Below are 23308 nucleotides of genomic sequence, written 5' to 3'. Positions count from 1 at the left end.
CAAGCAGTGTAGTGGTGGCTGCACAGCTGGGTCAGGGAAGGGAAGCGGCTCGTGTGACGCCCTCCCTCCCCCCCACCCCGCTGAGTGCTGTTGCTAGGGACTCTCTGCCCCTGGTTACCACGCTGTGGTTGCTAGGGACTCTGCACCCCTCCTACCGCCTGGAGGCGGGGCCTCTGAGCCCCGCCCCCTCTCCTCGGCTGGCCACACGGGTGAGATACAGCAAGAAGAGAAGCGGGTCCCAGCCCCCGAGAGCTCTCAGACTGGGGGGACGATAGTGACGGGGGATGAGGGGTCGCACGCAGCAGCAGAATTAACCCCTTGATGAGCCGCTCCGAGCACCGCACAGAAGATTTTACAGCATCAGTGGTACAGCCCAGGCTTTCCCGCTTTCCTTTCCTTCCCCTGCTTCATTCACTTCTTGCACTGCAGTTCCGCCCCTCTGCCCGTACCTGTGTGATCCACTGCTTTTTTATGCGTGTGTGCATGCAGTGCACAATGTGTTAATGCCACAAAATGGAGAGCAGCTTTTTGTGTGGCTGTGTGTGTGCAGTGCTCAATGGGTTAATGCCACAAGCAGGGGAGCTTCTTTTTTGTGTGGCTGTGTGCCTTCAATTCACAATGTATTAATGCCACTAGAAGGGGGGCTGCTTTTTTTGTTTCTGTGTGCATGCAATACACAGTGTGTTAATGCTACGAGAAGGAAAGTTGCTTTTTTTTGTGTGTCTGTGTGCGTGCAACGCACAATGGGTTAATGCCACAAGAACGGGAGCTGCTTTTTGTGTGTCTGTGTGTTTGCAATGCACAATGTGTTAATGCCACGAGAAGGGGGGCTGCTTTTTTGTGTCTGTGTGCATGCAATACACAGTGTGTTAATGCTACGAGAAGGAAAGTTGCTTTTTTTGTGTGTCTGTGTGCGTGCAACGCACAATGGGTTAATGCCACAAGAACGGGAGCTGCTTTTTGTGTGTCTGTGTGTTTGCAATGCACAATGTGTTAATGCCACTAGAAGGGGGGCTGCTTTTTTTGTGTCTGTGTGTTTGCAATGCACAATGTGTTAATGCCACGAGAAGGGGGGCTGCTTTTTTGTGTGTCTGTGTGCGTGCAACGCACAATGTGTTAATGCCACGAGAAGGGGGGCTGCTTTTTTTGTGTCTGTGTGTTTGCAATGCACAATGTGTTAATGCCACGAGAAGGGGGGCTGCTTTTTTTGTGTCTGTGTGTTTGCAATGCACAATGTGATAATGCCACAAGAAGGGGGGCTGCTTTTTTGTGTGTCTGTGTGCGTGCAATGCACAATGGGTTAATGCCACAAGAACGGGAGCTGCTTTTTGTGTGTCTGTGTGTTTGCAATGCACAATGTGTTAATGCCACGAGAACGGGAGCTGCTTTTTGTGTGTCTGTATGTTTGCAATGCACAATGTGTTAATGCCACGAGAAGGGAAGTTGCTTTTTTGTGTGTCCGTATGCGTGCAATGCAGTGTGTTAATGCCACAAGCAGTGGAGCTGCTTACCGGTGGCTAACAGAGGTGTTGGTGGCCACGTGGCAATTCCTTCTGTGGAAATGCTTGTTCGGCAGAGTGCTAATCCTAACATTTGGCTTTTCTAAAGTGCCTGATATCCAAGAAAGTTCCATTTTGTGTTTTCAAAATACAGATGCGGCCACCCCTGAGGTGGAAGCCTGACTTGCACCTCTGCCACCTGATCCATAATATCTGAGGGAGTCTGAGAGGCTAAAGAACGATCTTGTTATCATTATGAGTAAACTAAGGGACCATTTTACTAAAGTGCCATAAAATTTGCTGTTACGGGGGTTTAACGCAGGACTTTACTGCACAGTAGCTGCCAATTGTAATGTAGCAGCCAGTGGGGGTGGAGGCTGTATTTTTATATGCAGGGTACCTGAACCAACCAACAACCTGAAAGCACTTGGTTCAAAATATTTGCATGTGAGTGTTAGTATTCTGCACATTTATGTTGCCTTGAAAATGTGATCACCCATTTATAAATTAGGTAGACAATTGAGCTACACAAATACCCTCCCTTCTTCTCTCACTACACCAGACCTTTCACCCTACAGGCACTCCTCAAAGTCCCCTCCCCAGGGCACGGTGTTACTCCTGTCCCTATAATAACACTAAGGCATGTTACTAAATCTAACCCTTAGATTATAAGCTCTTTAGGATAGGGACTTGTTCCTGAATTCTGGAAAGACAGACCAAAAAGACAAAAATAATGATTAACTGGATAAATAGCTTAGCAGTTATTTCATGATTGCTTTAATCATTTTGTAGCATTTGTGCTTTCAAAATGATGTAGGTTGCACCCATAATTCTTTATTCACCAATTCCTTTCTAATTAAGGAGATGCAATGGCTATGGGGTTCTTTTCCTAAGGTGCACTAGGAGTGGCCTAGTGGTTAGGGTGGTGGACTTTGGTCCTGAGTTCAATTCCCATTTCAGCCACAGGCAGCTCCTTGTGACTCTAGGCAAGTTACTTAACCTTCCATTGCCCCATGTAAGCTGCATTGAGCCTGCCATGAGTGGGAAAGCGCAGGGTACAAATGTAACAAAAATAAAATAGATACTATTGGAGATTCTACATGGAATATTGGAGATTCTACATGGAATGTTGCTACTGTTGGAGATTCTACATGGAATGTTGCTAGTGGAATAGCAACATTCCATGTAGAATCTCAAATAGTAGCAACAGTGGAGGAGTGGCCTAGTGGTTAGGGTGGTGGACTTTGGTCCTGAGGAACTGAGTTTGATTCCCACTTCAGGCACAGGCAAGCTCCTTGTGACTCTGGGCAAGTCACTTAACCCTCCATTGCCCCATGTAAGCTGCATTGAGCCTGCCATGAGTGGGAAAGCGCAGGGTACAAATGTAACAAAAATAAAATAGATACTATTGGAGATTCTACATGGAATATTGGAGATTCTACATGGAATGTTGCTACTGTTGGAGATTCTACATGGAATGTTGCTAGTGGAATAGCAACATTCCATGTAGAATCTCAAATAGTAGCAACAGTGGAGGAGTGGCCTAGTGGTTAGGGTGGTGGACTTTGGTCCTGAGGAACTGAGTTTGATTCCCACTTCAGGCACAGGCAAGCTCCTTGTGACTCTGGGCAAGTCACTTAACCCTCCATTGCCCCATGTAAGCTGCATTGAGCCTGCCATGAGTGGGAAAGCGCAGGGTACAATGTAACAAAAATAAAATAGATACTATTGGAGATTCTACATGGAATATTGGAGATTCTACATGGAATGTTGCTACTGTTGGAGATTCTACATGGAATGTTGCTAGTGGAATAGCAACATTCCATGTAGAATCTCAAATAGTAGCAACAGTGGAGGAGTGGCCTAGTGGTTAGGGTGGTGGACTTTGGTCCTGAGGAACTGAGTTTGATTCCCACTTCAGGCACAGGCAAGCTCCTTGTGACTCTGGGCAAGTCACTTAACCCTCCATTGCCCCATGTAAGCCGCATTGAGCCTGCCATGAGTGGGAAAGTGCAGGGTACAAATGTAAAAAAAATAAAATAGATACTATTGGAGATTCTACATGGAATGTTGCTGGTATTGGAGATTCTACATGGAATGTTGCTATTCCACTAGCAACATTCCATGTAGAAGGCTGCACAGGCTTCTGTTTCTGTGAGTCTGACGTCCTGCACGTACGTGCAGGACGTCAGACTCACAGAAGCAGAAGCCTGTGCAGCCTTCTACATGGAATGTTGCTAGTGGAATAGCAACATTCCATGTAGAATCTCAAATAGTAGCAACAGTGGAGGAGTGGCCTAGTGGTTAGGGTGGTGGACTCTGGCCCTGGGGAACTGGGTTCAATTCCCACTTCAGGCACAGGCAGCTCCTTGTGACTCTGGGCAAGTCTTTTAACCCTCCATTGCCCCGTGTAAGCCACATTGAGCCTGCCATGAGTGGGAAAGCGCAGGGTACAAATGTAAAAAAAAAGGCCTGTGGTAGTGTAGACATGTGTTTTGGGCACACGCAGAATTATTTTGTAGTGCACCTACAAAAATTGCTTTTTTTTTTTTTTTTTGCCAAAAACGGACATGCAGCAAAATGAAAATTGCCGCACATCCATTTTGGGTCTGAGACCTTACCACAAGCCAATGACCTAGTGGTAAGGTCTCACGCAGTAATGGTTTACGTGCGTCAAATTCTGCGTGCCAGAAAATAAAAAATATTTTTCAGACGCGCGCCAAAATTGAAATGACCACAAGGGCCACGTGGTAACCGAGCGGTAACTCCAACGTGGCGCACGTAGGTGCCTACACAGCTTACTAAAAGGGCCCCTATGTGAGTAATATATTACATTTTTTATTTATTTTATTTTTGTTACATTTGTACCCTGCGCTTTCCCACTCATGGCAGGCTCAATGCGGCAGGCAATGGAGGGTTAAGTGACTTGCCCAGAGTCACAAGGAGCTGCCTGTGACGGGAATCGAACTCAATTCCTCAGTTCCCCAGGACCAAAGTCCACCACCCTAACCACTAGGCCACTCCTCCATTCCACTCCACATTTGATCTGTGGTGCCTTCTGTAGAGTATTATTGTCTGGCTGTTGCCATCCCTGTATTCAGAGCATTGACCCAAAGGTTTATAGGTTGTAAAAAAAAAAAAAATTCTGAATGCAGGCTCTTAAGGAAAAGAAATCCTGAAAGTCATAGAAAAATACATAGCTTCATGCAAGAGTATAAAGCAAAATGAATTTTATCAGGAACTGAGCCCTTGGAAATCAGAAACCTAAGGACATAATGTTCCAGGATCTAAATGCACCACGAGCTGACTAATGGTTTCCCTTCTGGAGATCGTTTTGTGTCACTAAATACCTTTATTTATTGTTGTATGATTTATGTTTATTAGCGTTTTCATGTACTACCTTTCTGTGGGGCAACTGAAGCGGTTCATATATAACGTACAGTTACTTTCTCTGTCTCTAGTGTTTGCGTTTGTTTTTTTTATCCACACCAAATTTCCAGGACATGTAGGACTCCTCTAGTTGTGGCTGGAAGTGCATGATACAGATTATTTCAAGTAGTGGCATTTCTATAGTGGGATAAAACAAACAGATGTAAGTAAAAGGCAGTCAGGTTTTGATTGATTTACTAACGTAATAGAATTTGCCGGCTTTGGAGCCCTTTTACTAAGCCGTGTAAGCGTCTACGGGAGCCAAAATGGAGCTACCGCCCGACTCTTGCAGTAATTTCATTTTTGGTGCACACCCGATACATGCAGCCAAAAAATAATTTCTATTTTTGGACGCGCGCCAAGTGGCATTTGATGCGCATAGGTCATTACCGCCCGGTTACCACGTGAGACTTTACCGCTGGGTCAGTGGCAGGCGGTAAAGTCGCAGACCCAAAATGGACACACAGCAATTTTGATTTTGCCGTACGTGCATTTTTGGCAAAAAATTTAAAAAGGCCTTTTTACGAGCGTGCTGAAAAATGGATTGGCGCATGCCCAAAACCTGCACCTACACTATCGCAAGCCATTTTTCAGTGCACCTTACTAAAAGGACCCCTTTGGTATTTATTAGCATGTAAAACAGAACTTGACTGGTGATTTTTGTCTTGTAGGTCTTCGTTCGTCTTCATGGTCATTCCTGAACTTGACAGACTGATGGATGCTACATCTTCCAGTGTGACCTCAGAGAATACTGATGTCCTGATGGAAGAAGGCAATTTTCCAAGTGATGCTTTGCCTGCCTCACTGAAGAAGTGGCTGCAGCTTTCAGAAGAAAATATTTCTCCACATCCAAAAGGGTGCACTGGCATAGCTGATGGAGCTAGCAGTTTGGAGACTCTAAAGGATTCCCTGGGGAAGACATTCAGGCAGGAAGAAGAGGAGGGACCCTTTAAGCATTTCAGGTCCAGGTTTGGAGGCTCAGCTGAAAGTATTTTCTCTGTTGCTTCTTCCAGATCTCTGCAGACACCTGAGTGGAAGGTGTTAAGACTAAGTAAATCTCAGAGTGCACTTGTGGGTGCTTCGTGTGTAGACTGGGAACATACATGGAGAAGAGAGATACCCAAGGAAGGTATCATCCAAGACATTGTAGATGATGTTGTAGGGGATGAGGTTAATTTTAGAGTACCTGCACGTCAGGGTTATGACAAAAGTACAGATGTTATTGAGTATCCTGAAATGGAGTCCAGGACAGCAGGTCACACTGAGAAAACTAACTCACCATCTTCAATGTGTTCCTCATTAATGACTACCTTCTGCTCGCTATCAGAGAGCCCTCCCAAAAAACATATACAGACTGGTCTGATACTCCACTCAGGTAACCAACAGTATCTGCCGAAGCCATGTGAGTCTGGTCAGATACAGTTTTCACAAAATAAGAGCACACCACACTGTACCTCTTCCAGTTCTGGGCCCTCTTCAACGTTGGATTCTGCAGCACATAGATCAGAGGGCTGGCCTGAGAAACATGGCACACAGTTCAGGACCTTGGAGAGCAACACCTCATGCAGATGGGAAGACAGAATCTCCAACAACTCTCAGGTAACACCAGTGGATATAGTAGTGATCATAGGTAGGTGGCAAACCAGCTTATAATCGAAAGTGATCGCCGGCCATCTTCCGACATAAATTGGGAGATGGCCGGCGATTTCTGAAAAGCGGCGAAATCGGTATAATCGAAAGCGGCATTTTTGACAGCATCGCCGCTTTCCCGTCGCTTCGCCGGCGAAAGTTCAAGGGGGCGTGTCGGTAGATTAGCGAAGGCAGGACATGGGCGGGCATGGGCGTGGCTACCAGATGGCCGGCTTTCGCCAATAATGGAAAAAAAAAGAGGTGTTAAGCAGTATTTCGACGGCTTTACTTGGTCCTTTTATTTTCACGACCAAGCCTCAAAGAGGTGCCCCAACTGACCAGATGACCACTGGAGGGAATGGGGGATGACCTCCCCATACTCCCCCAGTGGTCACCAATCCCCTTCCAAACTAAAAAAACAAAACTAAAAACCTTTTTTATCCAGCCTGTATGCCAGCCTCAAATGCCGTACCCACCTCCATGACAGCAGAATGTATTGTATCCTCTGACAGCCTTTCCCTGGTTGCGATGTGGCCCTCGGGTGAGTGTGACACCTTTTCTGTTAGGTGCCCTGCAGAGTCACATTAGCATGCATTGTGGTGGGTGTAGGGTACTGGGCTCTACTCCCATGGTGCTTTTCCCCCCTGCTAACTGGGTCAGAGTGTGCCCTGTTTTGTTTCCTGTTGTAGTCCATGCGGTAGTGGCCATTTTTGTAAGCCAGTTTTAGTTCCCTTTCCTGTGTTACCCACGTTACCTTCAATGGTGCTGAAAGAGGGCATTGTACACCATTGTGCCAGCTCTGACCTACTGCTAATCTTAGTACCAGGGGACTCTTTGCCAGTGGGGCACAACCTCTGATCTGCAGTTAATCTGTGAGTAAACGTGCTTATTTCAAGAAAGGACTTTTTCAGAGAGATTAGTCTTCAGGTGTGAACTGGTGTGCCAAAGTTATACAGCAGCAATAAGTCCTAGAGGCTGTATGCAGGTTGTAAAGTGGATCCTCTTTTCTCCTGGGTTGCAGCTCTTCCAAGAAAAAGCCAAACCAAAAAAAAAACACACTCCTGTATGGCTCCCCCTTTTTCTCAAAAACAAATATAATGAAGCTTTTTACTGAATAGGAGGAACGTCCCTCCTTCTCTCAATTGCTTCTCCAAAACAACAAATAATTCTACACCGGGCAGGCTTCCACCACTGCTTTCTCTCCCGGTCCCCTGGGGAGAGTAGCAGGGAAAAGGAAAAAAAAACCCCAGGCGCAATTCAGCCCTGGTTTCCAAAACACAGTTCAATTTTAGCCAAGCTTTCAAAACACAGCTCAGTTTAGCCAGGCTTTCAAAACACAGTTCAGTTCTAGCCAAGCTTTCAAAAACACAGCACAGTTTAGCCAGGCTTTCAAAACACAGTTCAGTTCTAGCCAAGCTTTCAAAAACACAGCACAGTTTAGCCAGGCTTTCAAAACACAGTTCAGTTCTAGCCAGGCTTTCAAAACACAGCTCAGTTTAGCTAGGCTTTCAAAACACAGTTCAGTTCTAGCCAAGCTTTCAAAACACACAGTAATGGCTTTGCGCGGGCTCAAAGCCTAGGGTCCCACCCTCTTGGTCAGTCATACTCCTACCTGACCTCCTCCCGCATGACCCGGCTTGGCCCCGCTACTTCCTTGGCTTTCGCTGAGCCAGAGCTGAAAAGTCCATCGGCTCTTCCAGGGTGTTCTCTGGTTCAGTCAACTCCATAGGGCAAGGCTCACTCTCTGCCTCTCTCTCCTCAGGAGCCCAATCCATATTCTCCTCGCCCCGCCCTTCTCCCAGCTGCTCACCCTTTCTTTCATTAAAGCTCTTTGGTGGCTCTTCTTTCTCCACCCACCTGTTCCACCACCTCTTCCACCAGGTTGGAGAATCAGCCTTATTCCTTCCCCTGCGGCCCTCCTCTGGAGACTCCTGGGAATGCACATAGTTTCTCTTATCCCCGGTCTCCCTTGGGGCATGCTGGGAGTTGTAGTTCTTTATTTCTAGTTTTTTCCTGGGGAATGCCTGCCTATACCGGGGGTATTCTGGCCTAACCCAGGGTTCCTTTGGGGCCTTTCCTACATACTCTTTACAAGGTCCCTGGAGAAATTTTAGTGGGTGCAGTACATTTGTGGCTAGTGGGTTTGGGGGGGGGGGTTGGGGGGCTCAGCTCCCAAAGTAAGGGAGCTATGCACATGGGAGCTTTTCTGAAGTCCACCGCAGTGACCCTTAAGGTGGCTGGTTGGTGTCCTGGCATGTCAGGGGGGCCAGTGCACTAAAAATGCTGGCTCCTCCCACGGCCAAATGCCTTGAATTTGGCCAGGGTTTGAGATGGCCGACATAACTTTCCATTATCGCTGAAAAACAAACCCGGCCTTCTCAAACCCAGCGAACTCCACGGCATTTGGCCGGGCTAAACCGTATTATCGAAAAAAAAAGATGGCCGGCCATCTTTTTTGATAATACGGTTCCGGCCAGCTGTAGCGCTGCCGCCAACATAGATCGCCGGCGATCTATTTGGCCGGCGACGTTCGATTATGCCCCTCAAAATCATCTGATTTTTTTTTTTTTTTGCCTGGCATTTTCCTCCTGCCACTTTAAGCTTTCAGGACAATTACATTGCAGTACAGTGACATGAGCTCTTGCAGCAAATCCAGCCCTGGGTGGTTCTGTGAATAGAAGACTTAGTCCTTCCCATGGCAGTGTATAGCACTTGCACTGAGTCACCGGGTCAGCCCTCTACTGATTTCTTCAACTATGTATTGAATGCTTACCCTCCATGGAGGTGGAGAGGGTTCATTCAGAAGTGAAGGTTCTAGAAGGGGAATTACCTCAAGGAGTTGTTAGCTGAATGGAAACATCTGGAAGAAGTGGGGAAAACAGTGGGCAAAACTGAAAGGAGATATTTTAAGGGCAACAAATTTTTTGTTAAAACTTATTTTTATTGGTTTTTATTAACCGCCTTAGCACATAAACACATAAGCACCGCTATACTGGGAAAAGACCAAGGGTTCATCAAACCCAGCATCTTGTCTCTGACAGCGGCCAATCCAGGCTTCAAGAACCTGGCAACCCCCCCCCCCCCCCCCCCCCCCCCCACACACACACAAATTAATAATGTTCAATGGACTTTTCCTTCAGGAATCTGTCCAAACCCCCTAAGGCCAGCTGCTGTCACTACGTTCTCCAGCAACGAGTTCCAGAGTCCAACTACACTCCTATTTGTTTTAAATCTACCATATTCTAGTTTCATCTTGTGTCCTCTGGTTCTATTATTGTTTGAAAGTGTAAACAAACGCTTCACATCTGTCCACTCTACTCCGCTCATTATGAAGAGATTCACCCAAGGTGGAGTACAGTAGGTACAGTTTATGTTTAAATCTTTTTTATTGGTAAACATCGACATAAATTTTGACATTTGTCAACATAGTGTATAAAACCCAAAGTCATTCGAGAAACTATACCAGCAGGTAAAGTACAACTGTAAATATTCTTATCATTTTCATTTTCTCCCTTCCTCCCTCCCTATGCCACATACCAGTAACTTGTTATATTCAATAATTTATAATGTAACTTCACAACATAACTTGTATTAACCTATTCAACTCTGTCAAAACCCCTTCCCCCCTTTCACCAACCCCCTCTCCCACCTCTCTCCTTACCTACCCCTTTAACCCCTCCCCCCCAAACATCATCCCTCCCCCTCCCCTTCCCCCCTCCCTAACCCTCCCTCCCTCTCGTCCTCTATTTAAGTCTCTATAAATTCAGTAGGTAACTCCTGGCCGGTGCTGACAAAGTGTTCCAAAAAGGGGACCATATCTGTTGCAATTCTTCCCCTGCACTCGAGTTCATGTCCTTGATTCCAATTCGTTCCATACGCATCAAATGTATCATCTGTGTTCGCCATTGTATCACTGTGGGATATTTGTGCGTCAGTAGGTACAGTTTAACATAAAACTTATAATTTTGGTAATAGCATAACAATAGTAAAATAACCAAGAATAAACTTAAATACAGTAAGGGGGTCCTTTTACCAAGCTGTGGGAAAAAGGGCCCTGCGCTAGTGGTGGGGGCCATTTTTCCCGTGCACCAGGGCCATTTTTAGCGCAGTGGGTAAAAAAGCCCCCGGACACACACATGCGGTAAGAGAACTCTTACCGCATGGCCATGCAGCGGGAAGCCCTTACCACCACCCACTGAGGTGGCGATAAAGGCTCCCACGCTAACCTGGTGGTGATTTCCAGGGGTTTTAGTTTTCCCCTGGAAATGGCACATGCTCGGGGTGGGACTACCACCAGCGGCCACGTTGGGCCAGCGGTAGTCCCGGAAGAGAGAGCGGTAAGCTCGCATTGGAGAAGGGTGGATGTGGTCCCACTCCCTCTCCTTAAAAGTGGAAGTAAGGAGAAGGTAGGAAACTACAGGCTGGTTAGTCTGATCCTCTGTGGTAAGTAAATTAATGGAAAAGCTTCAAAAGCAGAGAATAGTGAGGTTTCTGGAATCCAACGGATTGCAGGACCTGAGGAAGAATCATTTTCCTAGAGGCAGATCTTGTTAGACGGATCCGATTAATTTATTTGACGGTGTGACCAGAGAGTTGGATCAAGGCAGAACACTAGATGTGATGCATTTAGATTTCAGCAAAGCCTTTGATACAGTTCCACGTAGTACAGTTTAGGGGTGAGGTACTGTTGTGCATGAAAGAGGAGTGGGATTTGGGTGTGAATGTAAGCAATGATCTTAAGGTAGCAAAACACGTAGAGAAGGCGATGGTGAAAGCTAGAAGGATGCTTGAGTGCACAGGGAGAGGAACGGCTAGTAAGAAAAAGGAAGTGATGATGCCCCTATTAGGGTTACCATAATTTGTCCCCCAAAAAGGATACATGCCCCGCCCCTTTCATGCCCTTGCTCCTGTCACATTTTTCCCCTCCCTGTCACTCCCCTCCCCTTATCTTACTACTGCCCTAGTGTTCTAGTGACCTCTTGGGGGCAGGAAAGAGCCCCCTCTTTCCTGCCCGGAGCGCTGCCCTGCATGCATCCTTCCTGCTCGTGATCTTGGCACCGATTCAAAATGGCCGCCGAGAGTTGAAGTGACCTCGTGAGACTTCAACTCTCGGCAGCCATTTTGAATCAGTGCCGAGATCACGAGCAGGAAGGATGCATGCAGGGCAGCGCTCCGGGCAGGAAAGAGGGGGCTCTTTCCTGCCCCAAAGGCGGAAGAGGTCACTAGACCACCAGGGCAGTAGTAAGTAAGGGGAGGGAAGGCTAGCAATCTGCCAGAAATCTGGACAAACGGGCAGGCTGTTGGGTGGGCCGGCCCGCCCACCAGCCTGCCCGTTTGTCCAGAAATCCGGTCAAACGGGCAGATTGGCAAAACCCACCTGGTTGCTCGGACATGTCCTCAAAAAGAAGCGAGTGGATCCACTAAATCTGACCCAGTTTGCATTCGAGCCCGACGCGAGCAGGAAAAAAACATGGCGGCCCGTGAAGAGGAGGACACGGAGATACGGGCCATGCCGGATCTGCAGCACTCAGGAGATCTATTTATCACTCAGACTCAAGGGGACCCCCAGGTGGCGGGCCTTCCGGAGCTGTGTGCCTGGATCCAGGAAATCAGATCTGACCTAAAGGCGATGCGTACGGAGCTGGTGACCCTGGGTGCCGATTTGAGGGGAGAGATAGCGGAGATGGGCCATAGAATCGAGGAGGTGGAAGGCCGAATCGACGAGCACTCTGAGTCTTTGGGCTCCCTAGAACGACAAGTAGCAGATGAACGCCTGGGTCGGCAGTTGATCAATGATAAATTAGAAGACCTGGAAAACAGAAGTAGGAGGCACAACCTTTGCTTCCGCGGCCTGCCTGAGACCCCGGCACTTCAAAATAGTGAACACGTGATACAGCAAATCGCTAGCTCACTGCTGGCAGCTACGGAGGAACCGGTCCCTCCGGAAAAAAATAATCCTGGAAAGAGCGCATCGAGCCCTAGGGGCCAGTAGAAGAAATCTGCCTAAAGACATAATAGCCTGCTTCCAGGACTTTAAATTGAAAGAGCGAGTTAAAGCAGCTGCGAGACAGGCAAAAGATTTCAAGTGGGACAATTACTCGGTGGAAATATATCAGGACTTAGCTGCAGCTACCCTGAAGAGAAGAGCCGAGCTTAAGCCGATAACAGCCAAGCTGAGAGAACTGGAGATCCGATATCGTTGGAGATACCCGTTTGGGCTTGCATTCTATAAGGATGGGAAACAACATCAAATAAAGTCGATAGCGGAAGCCTCAGCGATACTACAAGGCGATTACCAGCTGGCAACACCACCTACAACAGAGAGGCCCACCCCATCTGCTGATTCCAGAACACACCCAAAGTGGCAGAGAGTGGGCCAGAAGCGCCTCCAGCGTCAGAAGTCTGCAGGGCGCCTCACTTGAAGCTACATAGATGCAAGACAGGGGTGAGACCCTGACAGCATCACTGTAAGAACTGGGACACTGGGTCAGAATAGGGTCCGCGTAAGGACTAAGTTTGTTGAATGTGTTGGTTATTCAGGTTGTTTGGAAGATTGAGGGGGGAAATGTGTAAAGCAGCCCTATTTGCCAGGAGGATACTGGTTGGGGAAAATACTCTGAGAGGGCAAAAGGCATGACTGGGGAAAGGTGGATCACGCTCCTCTGGAATAGCACCGACCAAGATCTGGTAATGGTGCTCTTGTTAAGGGGACAGGGGAAAGGCGAGGGGGGGGAGGAATATGGAAGGTGGGGGAGGGAAGAGGTACAGGGGAGCTGAAGGGTGGTGGAGGGGGGGGGGGTGGGTGGGACTAAAGGGATGCCTCAGCATATGGTACACAGATAACAGTGACAGAAATTATAGTATGCTTGTATGATGCTTAAATATGTGACTGTAAATGTACGAGGGCTGAATACCCCGCAGAAAAGGAAACAGGTATTTAGAGAAATGCTGCGCCTGAAAGCAGATGTGATGTTCCTACAAGAGACACACCTCAAACAGACTCATGAGCACTTGATGAGACATAAGCAATATCCCATCGTGCAATGTGCGTCTAACACTGAGTCCCAAAAAAAGAAGGGAGTCCTAATTGCTCTGTCACGATCCCAGCCTTGGGAGGTTCATAAAATGATTAAGGACAAGGCGGGCAGATACATACTGTTAATAGTCTCCCTGAATAACGAATATTATACTACTAGTAAAAAAGCCCCATTTCTGATGCAAATGAAACGGGGTCTAGCAATGTTTTCTTCTGTGTGCATGTGGGAGTGTGTATGTCCCTACCCTCTGGCCTCTCTCCCCTCCCCCCTCTGAGTCCTTCACTGTTACAGAGCCAGCGATTTGATTTCGTGCTCTGCTGTTTTCCTTCACTGACTGTGTTACAGAGAGGGCGGGGCAGACACTCCTAGGGAAACCGGATATCTCGCCCCCTTCACACTTCCGGCTGGAGGCTTCATAGAACGTTGGTGTTGCCTTTTATATAGAGAGATGCTGTGTGTATATGCACCAAACGAGGGGCAAAAACTATTCCTACAGGAATTGGAAATGATTTTGCAAAAACATGTGAAAGGCCAATTGTTGGTAGGGGGAGATTTGAACTTGACGGTTGACCCGAGGGTGGACAATTCAGGAGGGGCAGCACGATATGCTAAGGGGGATAGAGTGGCCCTTAAGGCCTGGATGGCAAGATGGGGCCTGACAGACTTGTGGAGGGTTAACCATGGGCCTGAGAGAGACTACACTCACTATGCCCCCAAACACAACACATACTCGAGAATTGACTATTGGCTGGGTGACGGTGTGATTGGAGCCCGAGTGGGAGAGGTGGAGATTGAGCCCTGCAGCTGGTCGGATCACTCCTTAGTGACCCTGACTTTGCGGGCAGGAACAAAGGAGAGGGGACGCATACATTGGAGACTAAATGAAGCGCTGCTATTAGATCCACAGAACGTGGCTGAGATTGAAAAATACATTAGGGAATACATAGATTTTAATGATAGGGGGGGAAACACACCCGGTGAGCATTTGGGAAGGAATGAAAGCGGTAATGAAGAAAGACTAAGGAGGCTAGGGCTATTCAGCTTGGAGAAGAGACGGCTGAGGGGAGACATGATAGAGGTATATAAAATAATGAGTGGAGTGGACCAGGTGGATGTGAAGCGTCTGTTCACGCTTTCCAAAAATACTAGGACTAGGGGGCATGCGATTAAACTACAGTGTAGTAAATTTAAAACAAATCGGAGAAAATGTTTCTTCACCCAACGTGTAATTAAACTCTGGAATTCATTGCCGGAAAATGTGGTGAAGGCGGTTAGCTTAGCAGAGTTTAAAAAGGGGTTGGACGGTTTCCTAAAGGACAAGTCCATAAACCGCTACTAAATGGACTCAGGAAAAATCCACAATTCCAGGAATAACATGTATAGAATGTTTGTACGTTTGGGAAGCTTGCCAGGTGCTGGATTGGCTGCTATCGTGGACAGCATGCTGGGCTCGATGGACCCTTGGTCTTTTCCCAGTGTGGCATTACTTATGTACTTATGTAGTAAGAGGGCAAATCATAGCCCTACAGGCCCATGTAACCAAACTGCAGAAAGTACAAGAGGAGGAGAGTAGAATAAAACTAGAAGCTAGGGAAAAAGAGCACAAGGCAGACCCGACAGATAAGAGGAAACTACAAAAATTACAGCAATATAGAGCACAGCTTAACAATATACAGATGTCAGAAATAGCAACACAGCTACAGAGGGTGTAGCAAGAACACTTCGAGTTCGGAAACAGAGCCAGTAGACTATTAGCTAATAAACTGAAGAAACAGGCCCAAAGAAACTATATAACAGGAGTGTATGATACCCTTGGGAAGTTGGTCCATCAAACTGGGGAAATACAGGAGGTATTCCAAGAATACTACACCCAATTATACAAATCAGAACAGGGGGGAACGCGGGAGGATATTGCACAGTACCTGCAGGGGGTGGACCTCCCAGCTCTGTCAGAGGGGGCGGTGGAATCCCTATCTGCCCCCATAACGATTGAGGAGGTGGAAAAGGTGATAGCGAGCTTATCTAACAATAAGGCTCCGGGACCGGACGGATTTCCAGCACGTTTCTATAAACTATTTGCTAAGTGGTTAGCACCGCTGTTGCTGAAAGCCATAATCTCCTTTGACGATATAGATGAGCTGCCTCACTCTTGGAGAGTGGCTGAGGTGGTTCTGATAAGGAAGCCGAACAAGGACCCCACGCAGTGTGGGGCGTATAGACCCATATCACTCTTAAATGTGGACTATAAAATTTTTACTAAGATTTTGGCCCTACGGTTGCAGAGGGTAATCCCAAGAGTGATACATGAAGATCAGACAGGATTTATAGAGGGTAGACAGACGTTCGATAACATTAGGTCCCTGCTCCACATAATACAACATGTCACGGATGAAGGGGAACCGGCACTACTATGCTCGGTTGACGCGGAAAAAGCCTTTGACCGGGTGGAGTGGCCATTTCTATTTGAAGTTTTGAAACAAATTGGGTTAGGGGGGAAAATTATGAATTGCCTACAGCTGCTCTACACTAATCCATTAGCAGTCCTAAAGATAAATGGATCCTGCTCCAAGCCGATTAACCTGGGCAGAGGGACGAGACAGGGCTGTGCAGTATCCCCCCTGCTGTTTGCACTTTCAATCGAGCCTTTAGCAAAAAAAATTAGAGACCACGATAGCATAAGGGGGGTGGTGAGAGGCAGTCGGGAGCATAAGATCATGCTGTTCGCGGATGATGTCTTGTTGACACTATCCCAACCAAAACACTCCCTGCAACAAGTCATAGAGGTGATTTCACAATATGGGGTTTTGTCGGGCTTTAAGATTAATGCTAATAAATCAGAGATACTCAATTTAACAATACCCCAGAGAGAGGTACGGGAGCTGCAGGGTCTATATCCATTCCAATGGGCTCAAAAACAATACGATATTTGGGCATCATGATCACCCCAAAATTGGAGTCCATGTTTCAGGAGAGAACTTACTTCTTACAAACATCTATAGAAGGAGCCCCGGGGTTCCCACTTGGAAGGGAGGAGAAGATTTACCAGATATGGGCGAAAAAAGGACTAAAAACATTGGGACAGATTTGGGCGAACGGGAAATTCCGGGCATACAAGAATTGCAGGAGGAATATGGATTAGAGGAAAGAGATCTAGTATATTATAATTGCCTCAGGAATTTTATTTTCAAGCGGGCAAGGGATGAGCTAGAATTGGCCGAGACAGAATTGGAAAAAGCTATGAAAAAGGGAGGGGGTAGAGGTGGTATAACATGAATATATAGGGCTTTGTTGTTGATTTCCTCCCCGCAGGGCCTCTATACAAGGAGATGGGAGACAGAGCTCCAAGTGCATCACACGGGAGAGTGGTGGGCAAGCAGCTATAGACATTTGTTGAAGCCATTAGTAGAAAATGGATATAAGATCTTTTACTGGTGGTATTATACACCGGTAAGACTACAGAAGATATACCCACAAATGTCTGCAGATTGCTGGAGGGACTGCGGGGGGAGAGGAACATTTTGGCACATCTGGTGGGAATGCCCAAAGGTTCAAAAATACTGGTCAGAGATTGTGGAAAAGGTCAGGGAATTGACTAAGATAGGCTACCCAAGACAAGCAGTGCACTGTCTACTACACATACGCCCCGGGAAGACCCCAATACATTGCCATAAGCTGGCCATACAGGTATTCGGGGCGGCTAAAATGGTGCTGGCAAAAGCCTGGAAACAGAAGGAGACCCCAGAGATGCAGGTGGTGGAGGGTAGACTACACCATTTGTATCAAATGACAAAGCTGACTGCAATACGAAAGGGGCAACTCCAGAAGTTTCAAAAAATATGGCAGGTATATGAGCAGTGGAGAGGAGGATGAATATCAAAATAAAATAAAACAGTAATAATCACAAACTGAGATATGACTGAGGATGGGGGAAGGGAGGTGGGTAGGCTGGTAGGGGAATGGGGGAGGGACTGAAAAGGTAAAATGAGAAACTTATGCTAAATGCTGTTGCAACAATGTTGTTTAATGATTGCTTCTGGATGATAGAATTGTATTGTTATATATTCTTGGAAAATTAATAAAAAAAAAAAGATAGAGCACTGTGTGATGGTTAGGCAGGCACCTTGTCCTGATATCATTATGTTATGTTATCCATTTATCCACTTCTTACTCAACATAATTTTCGTATGTACCTTAATAGCAACAATTCTGAAATTCTTCTCCGTTAATATGACTGCCATAATATTCCTGTACACCTTATCTGTTATATATACTTTGATTTTCTATTCCATCAATGTGATTGTAGTCCTACATAATAATTGTCACCTCCAACGTTCTGAAGCTGCCTGGCTGGCTTCCGCTGGAGGTGGTCTGCTAGGTGCGGTAGATCAAACTGGCGTAAGTGCCACTGATTGGCTGCGCCTCGGGTGAAGTCACCAGCCCGACGTCCAGCAACAAACCGCGACCCAGCCAGCAGCAAACAGCAACCCAGGCAGGGGGAGGAGAAGGGAAACCCTACTCCTCCCCCTGCCTAGGAATCGCTTGAGACTGGCTACCAACCTTCCGAACCACCTGCGCATACTAACCGCCCTCAAAAAAACACCGCTGCCCTCCCTCTCCTCTACAAGTCCGGATTTGGACTGTCGGAGAGGACGAAGAGGGAGGACGGCGAGTGTCCAATGTGGAGGAGGAAGGGTAAGGGTGGGGGTCGGGGTCCAATGGCGAAGAGGGGGAGGGAAAGAGCAGCGAGTCTGACTCCAGCGCAGCTGTCATCCCCGTTCACTCAAAACAAAGCAAGCAAACCTATGAGATGCTGCAGGACGCTTAATAGACAGGAGTGGAAGTGAGCAAAGCAAGTCTACAGTAAGCAAGGAAGCCCATTGGTTAATCTCTGTTTCCACACACCTACGCAGCCGTCATTGGTATACACTCAAAACCAAGCAAACCTAGGAGCTGCTGCTTCACGTTGTCGTTTTTAAATTGTTGTTCCATCTGAAACAAGTCAACTGGATAGACAGTGCCTTAAAACGTGGAGGAAAAAAAGGAGGGGGGAGACAGAGAGACCCTGCAACAGGGAAAAAGGGAGGGAGGGAAGGAGGGGGGACCCCCCTGCAACTGGGAAACAGACCCGGGGGGGGGGGGGGGGACGACGACCCTGGAACGGGGAGGGAGGGGGGACCCTGGCACATAGTCTCATTCTCAAACACACACTTGCACCCAGTCTCACTCTCTCTCTGTCACACACACTCGCACATTCACTCTCTCTCACACAGTCACTCTCACACACACTCTCTCAAACATACACACTCCGAGGAAAACCTTGCTAGCGCCCGTTTCCTTTAAAACAGAAACGGGCCTTTTTTACTACTTGTATTATATTGTAAGACACATTGAGCCTGCAAATAGGTGGGAAAATGTGGGATATAAATGCAGCAAAAAAAAAAAAAGTTTAAGTCTGAAAAATAGGTTATGAGGGTAATTTTAGAAACCGTGCCTACGTGCCTTTTATATAATAAGTACTCAGAGGTGACCTCAATAGTGTGCAAATTCACATGCACAAGTTTTCACACCTGTTCAGTGGAAAATGACCCACGTTTATATGTGAATATACACCCACGGGATTTAAGAAAAGCCCTTTTTCTGCATGGAAAAGAAAAAGCTTTATATGCAGAAAAAAAACCTTTCTAAACTTGGCTCCAGTGTGTCCAGTTTTTTTTTAAATTGTTATTACTTATTTATAATTTAACAGAAAACATAAGAACATTTTGTTTAAGGAAATACAGAGCTACACAGAAGAAAATATAGACTTACAATAATCCATAGATGAAGAAAATAATGGTTATAATTAGCTCTTAAATAGGCCACGAGTCCACTTTTAAAGTAGATTTCGGAAGTAGTGAGGAATCAGATTACTTACAAAGTGCATATGACAAAGATTAAAATGAAAAGTAAAATGATTCTGATGAATGTACTGAAGTACACTCGCTTTACTGTTTCCACGAAATAGTGTTTGAATTTCTTCAATCCTTGTCATCTGCCAAAGAAGGACATTTCTAACCATAGCTGCTCTGTGCAAATTTTATTTATTTATTTGTTGCATTTGTATCCCACATTTTCCCACCTATTTGCAGGCTCAACGTGGCTTACATAGTACCGTAATGGCGTTCGCCATCTCCAGTAAAGAAACAAATACAAAGTGATGTTGTGGTCGAATAAGGTTCGTGTGTTGTAGACACATTGGGGGGAAACGTAGATAGGAAGAGTTATGCAAAATCTCTCTCCTTAGTCCACTTAGCCTTCCCCTTTTCCTTCCTGTCCCCATCTACTTAGCCTTTTGTTCTTCCATCATCCCAACCTCCTTCCATTCTCTGTGCCCAGTCCCAGCTCTCCTGGTAAGTGGCAAACTCTTTTCTTGGTGCAGCTGAGCCTCTGAAGACTCCTCTGAAGTGGAAATGCAGCTATAGAAGGAGGAGGTAGCCATGGAAACAGAGACCCTACTGCCCCTGCTTCCTGGTGGCTCCGGGTGGGTCATTCAACAAGTAAGAGGGAGGGGATTCAGACTGACTGCTCTGCACACAATTGTAACTCTCTCTACCACCAACATGACATCTTTCCCATAGACTGGCCTAGGTCTGAAATATTTAGGGGACATGTAAGGTGACACTGCAGGGGCATTTGGAAAGTACTTGTTGATGCCTCCCAAAAATGTAGCAGGAATCAAGGAGGAGTAGGGAATAACTCAACATGTAATTAAACTCTGGAATTTGTAGCCAGAGAATGTGATAAAGGCAGTTAGCTTAGTGGGGTTTAAAAAAGGTTTGGGCGGCTTCCTAAAGGAAAAGTCCATAGACCATTATTAAATTGACTTGGGGCAAATCCACTGCTTATTTCTGGGATAAACAGCATAAAATGTATTGAACTGTTTTGGGATTTTGCCAGGTATTTGTGACGTGGATGGGCCACTGTTGGAAACAGGATGCTGGGCTTGATGGACCTTTGGTTTGTCCCAGTGTGGCAATACTTATGTACACTAATGACAACCATCCAGGAAGTAGAATTTTAAAAGTTCTTTAAAGAAAGCACCAGAACAGTGGACCCGATACAGTCTGTGTTTCGGTAGATGCAGCCGCCTGCCTCAGGGGTCACAAAACTGTGATGGTCAAAGCTGTTGGCGTCCCTCAGGGATCTGTCCTTGAACCCCTTCTTTTCTCAATCTACACCTCTTCCCTGGGCTCCCTGATCTCATCTCATGGCTTCCACTATCATCTTTATGCTGACGCCACCCAGCTTTATCTCTCCACACCAGACATCACTGCGGAAACCCAGGCCAAAGTATCAGCCTGCTTATCCGACATTGCTGCCTGGATGTCCAACCGCCACCTGAAACTGAACATGGCCAAGACTGAACTTCTTGTTTTCCCACCCAAACCCACTTCTCCTCTCCCTCCACTCTCTATCTCGGTTGATAACACCCTCATCGTCCCCGTCTCATCTGTCCGCAACCTCTGTGTCATCTTCGACTCCTCCCTCTCCTTCTCTGCGCATATCCAGCAGATAGCCAAGACCTGTCGCTTCTTCCTCTTTAACATTAGCAAAATTCGCCCTTTCCTCTCGGAGCACACCACCCGAACTCTCATCCACTCTCTCATTACCTCTCACCTTGGCTACTGCAACCTACTCCTCACTGGTCTCCCACTTAGCCATCTATCCCCCCTTCAGTCCGTTCAGAACTCTGCTGCATGCCTTATCTTCCGCCTGGACCGATACACTCATATCACCCCTCTCCTCAAGCCACTTCATTGGCTTCCGATCAGGTACCGCATTCAGTTCAAGCTTCTACTTCTAACCTACAAATGCACTTGATCTGCAGCCCCTCCTTACCTCTCAACCCTCATCTCCCCTAACGTTCCTACCCGTAACCTCCGCTCTCAGGACAAATCCCTCCTTTCAGTACCCTTCTCCACCATCACCAACTCCAGGCTCCGCCCTTTCTGCCTCGCCTCACCCCATGCGTGGAACGGATTCCCTGAGCCCATACGCCAGGCCCCCTCCCTACCCATCTTCAAATCATTGCTCAAAGCCCACCTCTTCAATGTCGCCTTCGGCACCTAACCACTACACCTCTACTCAGGAAATGTAGACTGCCCCAACTTGACATTTCGTTCTTTTAGATTGTAAGCTCCTTTGAGCAGGGACCGTCCTTCTTTGTTAACTTGTACAGCACTGCGTAACTCTAGTAGCGCTCTAGAAATGTTAAGTAGTAGTAGTAGTAGTACTAGTAATTATGTGTGATGTAGAACATAATAAATGACGGCAGATAAAGACCTGAATGGTCCATCCAGTCTGCCCAACAAGATAAACTCATTTTACATGGTATGTGATACTTTATATGTATACCCGAGTTTGATTTGTCCTTGCCTTTCTCAGGGCACAGACCCAAGCCCTGCAGAACCCAATATCCTACATTCCATTGTGATGACGCTGAAGTTTTTCTTCATACACGGTGCTTCTGCTTGATCATAAATTCCTCAAACCACGTCAACACTGTGCCTGTAATCTCTAATTTGCAAAGTCTAAGCAGCAAGAAGTCATTAATTGTATCAAATGCTGCAGAGATGTGACACTGTAACAAAACCATTCGTTCCCCTTTAATCAGGATAGATGTAACTTTACAGGTAAGAACTAAAAGCAGTGTTTCCATACTCTGCATTAATCCAAACCCATGTTGTGTATAATGTAAAATATCAAAAGATTCAAGAAATTTCTAGCGATATAGCAAACCAAAGGGATACTAGCAACCAGTTGGTAATTATCTACAGTCGTAAGATCTGCCCCCAACGACTTAGGCAACAGAGTCAATGCAATCATTTATCAGAATAATGACCTATATAAAAACATGAATTTACAAAATCAGTAAGCCAAATCAAAACTTTCAAAGGAATACAATTTAGCAAATAAGATGGGAATATATCCAAAGGATATGGTTTTTTGAATCATAATCTGCCACAATATCGGGATGAAGAACACAGGAATTACATAGAGGAACAAGGACATCTATTTATTTGCAGCATTTGTATCCCACATTTTCCCATACACAAGCAGGCTCAATGTGGCTTACAAGAAAAGAAGAAATTGGGTTAGGTAAAGGTGGGGTACATGCGTAAAATATGATACAGAGCAATAAGGAATAAAATAAGGTATAAAATTGGCCTTTGAGTTAATATAAAGCAGCGTCTATTGAGTAGCATCCGTTGGGTAGGCCTTACAAAATAGGTAGATCAACTCTTGGATAATAATGAAGCAGTGCCATGGACAGTAGAAGTACCGCACAGTGCCCTGAAACTGTCAGCCAGCTGTCCGGTACATGTAAGGTAGGAACGCAAAGAAGTCATCGTAGGCTCACGGTGAAAAAAAAATCTTCTTGGTTTGTCGTCATTAGTGTCATCCTCTACTCCTTCTTGCTTCCTGCTGGATTTGTGGAGAGGTTTTTCTCTCCCCCCCCCCCCCCCCCCAAATGTGTCACCTAAGGTGACTACCTTATCAGAGCAAATGATAGCCCACCTCTAGTCATCACAGGGGTAGAACCCCAAAATAATCTTGTAACAAAACACCGTAGGGTAGCCTGACCACCAATGGGTAGAGTTTATGATGTTGTAATCATAAAGTCTTGGTGTCTTCACTGTGATCCAGCACCATTTTTGAACTTTACAAAAATGC

General features: G+C 46.4%; 1 protein-coding gene across 1 annotated transcript in view; it reads left to right on the top strand.

Annotated features, from left to right (window-relative positions):
• Positions 1–328: 328 nt before the first annotated feature.
• LOC115468163 (centrosome-associated protein 350-like) overlaps positions 329–23308 on the top strand; it is a 59330-nt gene continuing 36350 nt past the window's right edge. Inside the window, exons 1-2 of the mRNA XM_030199707.1 lie at positions 329–366; positions 5600–6527. Of these exons, the coding sequence (XP_030055567.1) occupies positions 5616–6527 (912 nt within the window). The 5' untranslated portion in view covers positions 329–366; positions 5600–5615. The remainder of the gene's footprint in view (positions 367–5599; positions 6528–23308) is intronic.

Source organism: Microcaecilia unicolor, chromosome 4, assembly GCF_901765095.1.
Source record: "Microcaecilia unicolor chromosome 4, aMicUni1.1, whole genome shotgun sequence".
Classification (NCBI taxonomy): Eukaryota; Metazoa; Chordata; class Amphibia; order Gymnophiona; family Siphonopidae; genus Microcaecilia; species Microcaecilia unicolor.
This window is presented reverse-complemented; position numbering and strand designations above follow the sequence as displayed.